Source organism: Amaranthus tricolor, chromosome 9 (assembly GCF_026212465.1).
Source record: "Amaranthus tricolor cultivar Red isolate AtriRed21 chromosome 9, ASM2621246v1, whole genome shotgun sequence".
Taxonomy (NCBI): Eukaryota; Viridiplantae; Streptophyta; class Magnoliopsida; order Caryophyllales; family Amaranthaceae; genus Amaranthus; species Amaranthus tricolor.
In genome coordinates, this window is record NC_080055.1 from 1,923,412 (window position 1) to 1,926,895 (window position 3,484).

The 3,484-nt window shown below is 42.9% G+C and overlaps 1 protein-coding gene across 1 annotated transcript; it reads left to right on the forward strand.

Annotated features, from left to right (window-relative positions):
* The first annotated feature begins 357 nt into the window (after positions 1–357).
* LOC130823179 (uncharacterized) lies at positions 358–1,065 on the forward strand. Its single transcript, XM_057687812.1, has 2 exons — positions 358–480; positions 553–1,065. Exons 1-2 carry the CDS (start codon positions 358–360, stop codon positions 1,063–1,065), a joined length of 636 nt encoding a protein of 211 aa, XP_057543795.1.
* Positions 1,066–3,484: the final 2,419 nt, after the last annotated feature.

Below are 3,484 nucleotides of genomic sequence, written 5' to 3' on the forward strand. Positions count from 1 at the left end.
GAAAACTCGTTATGTTGAGACGCGGAGTTTATTGTCAACCTTTTTCTCCCATATCCAGTTGATGCACCTTTGGTAAGGGTTGGTGACGAGAAATGAGTGAATATGAATGAGAAAGAAAAGGACAAAGGTGAAAGATCGAGGGTTGATAGTGAAAGAAGCGAGCCTAAAAAGATTGATAATGAAGAAGAAAAGAAAAAGAGTGAGAAGTCGATGGAAAGTTAAGAAGAGAGAAAGAAGAGGATTAAGGAGAGAAAGAGGTTAGATCGCTTGTATGCTCCTCCACTTCCCTTCCCTTATAAGAGAGTGGAGAAGCAACTTGATGAAAAGTTCAAGAAGTTTCTAGAGCACTTGCAAAAGATGGAGATGAAGATTCGGTTTCTTAATGCAATGGCACAAATGCCTAAGTATGCTAAGTTCTTGAAAGACCTACTCTCCAACAAGAAGAAGCTTGAGGAAGAAATAATCAGTCTCCCCCATCAGGTTAGTTCCATTCTACAAGGAAAAATGCATGTAAAAGAGTGAGATCCCGATCCATACAACCTTCTAGTGAAGTTGGGGAATTTTGAACCCAAAGGGGCGCTCGCCGATCTAGGAGCCTCGATTAGCCTTATGTCAATATCCATTGCCAAGAAGCTACCTTTTAGCCTCAGACCTTCCAGAAAGACAATCCAATTGGCAGATAGGAGTATAAAGGTTCCATGTGGAGAGCTTGATGATGTACCTATCCAAGTGGGAGAACTAGTGGTCCCTTGCGACTTTGTAGTGATGGAGATGGAAGAGGGCCCTTATACTCCACTCATTTTGGGAAGAGCCGTCTTAAAAACACTCCGGGCGGTTATCAATTTCCATAATGACACCATAAAGGTGGAAGTAGCCCAGGTGAAGGTCGTATTCAAAATTTCCCCAATCTTGAAGAAATCTATGGTTGAACAAGTGTGCCGCCTTGAAGTTGTTGAAAGAAAACTTGAGAAATATCAGAGGGAAATTGGAATTAGGTATTCAGAGCGTGATGAGGATTCTTATGAAGAAGTTGAGCAGTTGGAAGAACAAGTGGGAAGGACCTAGGAATGTGCAAGCAAAGAAGCTAAATGCCACTATGTGAGATTAAGGAGGGTGTTGTCTACAAGGGGGAGAGTTCCATGCCTCCCCCTAAGGTAAGTTTGAAACCCCTACCCCCTAGCCTTAAATATGCTTATCTTGATGTTGATGAGGGGAGTCCAGTCATAGTGAGTTCTGAGCTTGATGACACCTCGTTGGAAAAATTGCTTGTTTTATTTAGAAGTGTCATTAGGTACTCACTTGATGATATTAAGGCGATTAGTCTAACCCTTGTTATGCACCAGATTCATCTTGATGATGAGCATTTCTCCTTGATTGAGCCACAAAGGAGGTTAAACCCCAACATGAAAGAGGTAGTTAAGGATGAGATCCTCAAACTCCTCAAGGCCGGCTTCATCTACTAAATTTCAGATAGTTGGTGGGTTAGTCCTGTTCATGTTGTTTCGAAAAAGGGAGGAATGACCATCGAGAATGACAAAGGTGAGATGATCCTAACCAGAGCCACCACAGGATGGCGAGTTTGCATTGATTATCGCAAACTCAATAAGGCTACAAGGAACGATCATTTCCCTTTGCCCTTCATTGACGAGATGTTTGAGAGATTGGCAAGGCACAAGTACTATTGTTTTTTGGATGGTTACTCAGGTTTCTTTCAAATTCCTATCCACCCCGAGGATCATCAGAAAACAACTTTCACTTGTCCTTTTGGGACTTTTGCTTATAGGAGAATGCCCTTTGGATTGTGCAATGCTCCATCCACCTTCTAAAGGTGCATGTCTGCTATATTTTCTGATATGCTAGAAGACTTCATGGAAGTCTTCATGGATGATTTTTCTGTTGAAGGTTCCTCTTTTGACACTTGCTTGACACATCTTGAAAAAGTTTTGATGCGATGTCAAGAGACGAATCTTTTGTTGAATTGGGAAAAGTGTCACTTTTTGGTACAAGAAGGCATTGTCCTGGGCCACAAGGTGTCCTTCAAAGGCATCGAGGTAGACTCTGCTAAGATAGATGTAATAAGGAACCTTCTTGTACCTACCTCGGTCACGGGAGTACGGTCCTTTCTTGGGCATGCGGGGTTCTACAGGCGTCTCATCTTAGGATTTTTGATCTTAGCTAAACCTTTAAATGAATTGCTTCAGAAAGATGTCGAATTTAATTTTGATGAGAGATGCCTCAATGTCTTTAACCGTTTAAAGCAAGCTTTGATTTTTGCGCCCATTGTGCAAGCACCTGATTGGAGCTTGCCATTTGAACTAATGTGCGATGACAGTGATATCTTTGTAGGTGCAGTTCTTGGACAAGAAAAAGGAAGGAAAGCACCATGTCATATGCTATATCAGTAAAACACTAGACCCAGCACAGCACAACTACTCTACTACGGAGAAGGAGATGTTGGCGGTAGTCTATTCTTTTGAGAGACTGCGCCAGTATCTGATATGTTCTAAGGTTGTAGTATTCACGGATCACTCGGCCCTAAAATTCTTAATGACGAAGAGGGATGCAAAGCCAAGGTTGATCCGTTGGGTGCTCTTATTGCAAGAATTCGACTTTGAATTGAAGGATAGGAAGGGAAGTGAAAATGTGATAGCCGACCATCTGTCTAGGTTACCCGAGCCAAATGATGACTCCCCTTTTATCCAAGATGAAATGGTTGAAGAAACTTTGATGACAGCAATAGTTGTTGGGAAGGCCCCTTGGTTCGCACATATTGCAAATTATTTAGCTTGTGGGGAGCTACCCGAGTTTGAATCTAGAGCGATGAAGAAGACTTTCTTCAGAAGAGTCGGAAATTTCTTTTGGGATGACCCCTATTTGTTTCATGCCTGCGCTGACGGCATCATCCACCGTTGTACCACTGAAGAGGAGGTCCCCAAAGCTCTAACTCATTGTCACTCATACGCGTGTGGCGGCCATCATGGGATAATGAACACTGCTGCTAACATCGCCACCGCGGGATTCTTTTTGCCCACCTTGCATAAGAATGTTGAAGCGTTTGTGAAGAGCTGTGAAAGGTGCCAAAAGGTTGGAAATATCTCCATGAGGAATGAGATGCCTCAAAACTACATCCTAGAGTGTGAAGTATTTGATTGCCGGGGTATTGACTTCATGGGCCCCTTTATATCGTCTTATGGGAACCGATACATTTTGGTAGGGATCGATTATGTATCTAAGTGGGTGGAGGGCATTGCCTCACTTACAAATGATCACAAGATAGTTATGAAGATTTTTAAAAGCCTAAGTTTCTCTAGATTTGGTGTTCCCAAGATAGTCATAAGTGATGGGGGTTCCCACTTCGCGAAGAACGAGCTGAACAAGTTGTTGAAGAAGTATGGAGTCGTGCACAAGATTGGTGCGCCCTACCATCCCCAAACACAAGGGCAGGTCGAGGTCGCCAACAGGGAGATTAAAAGGATCCTAGAGA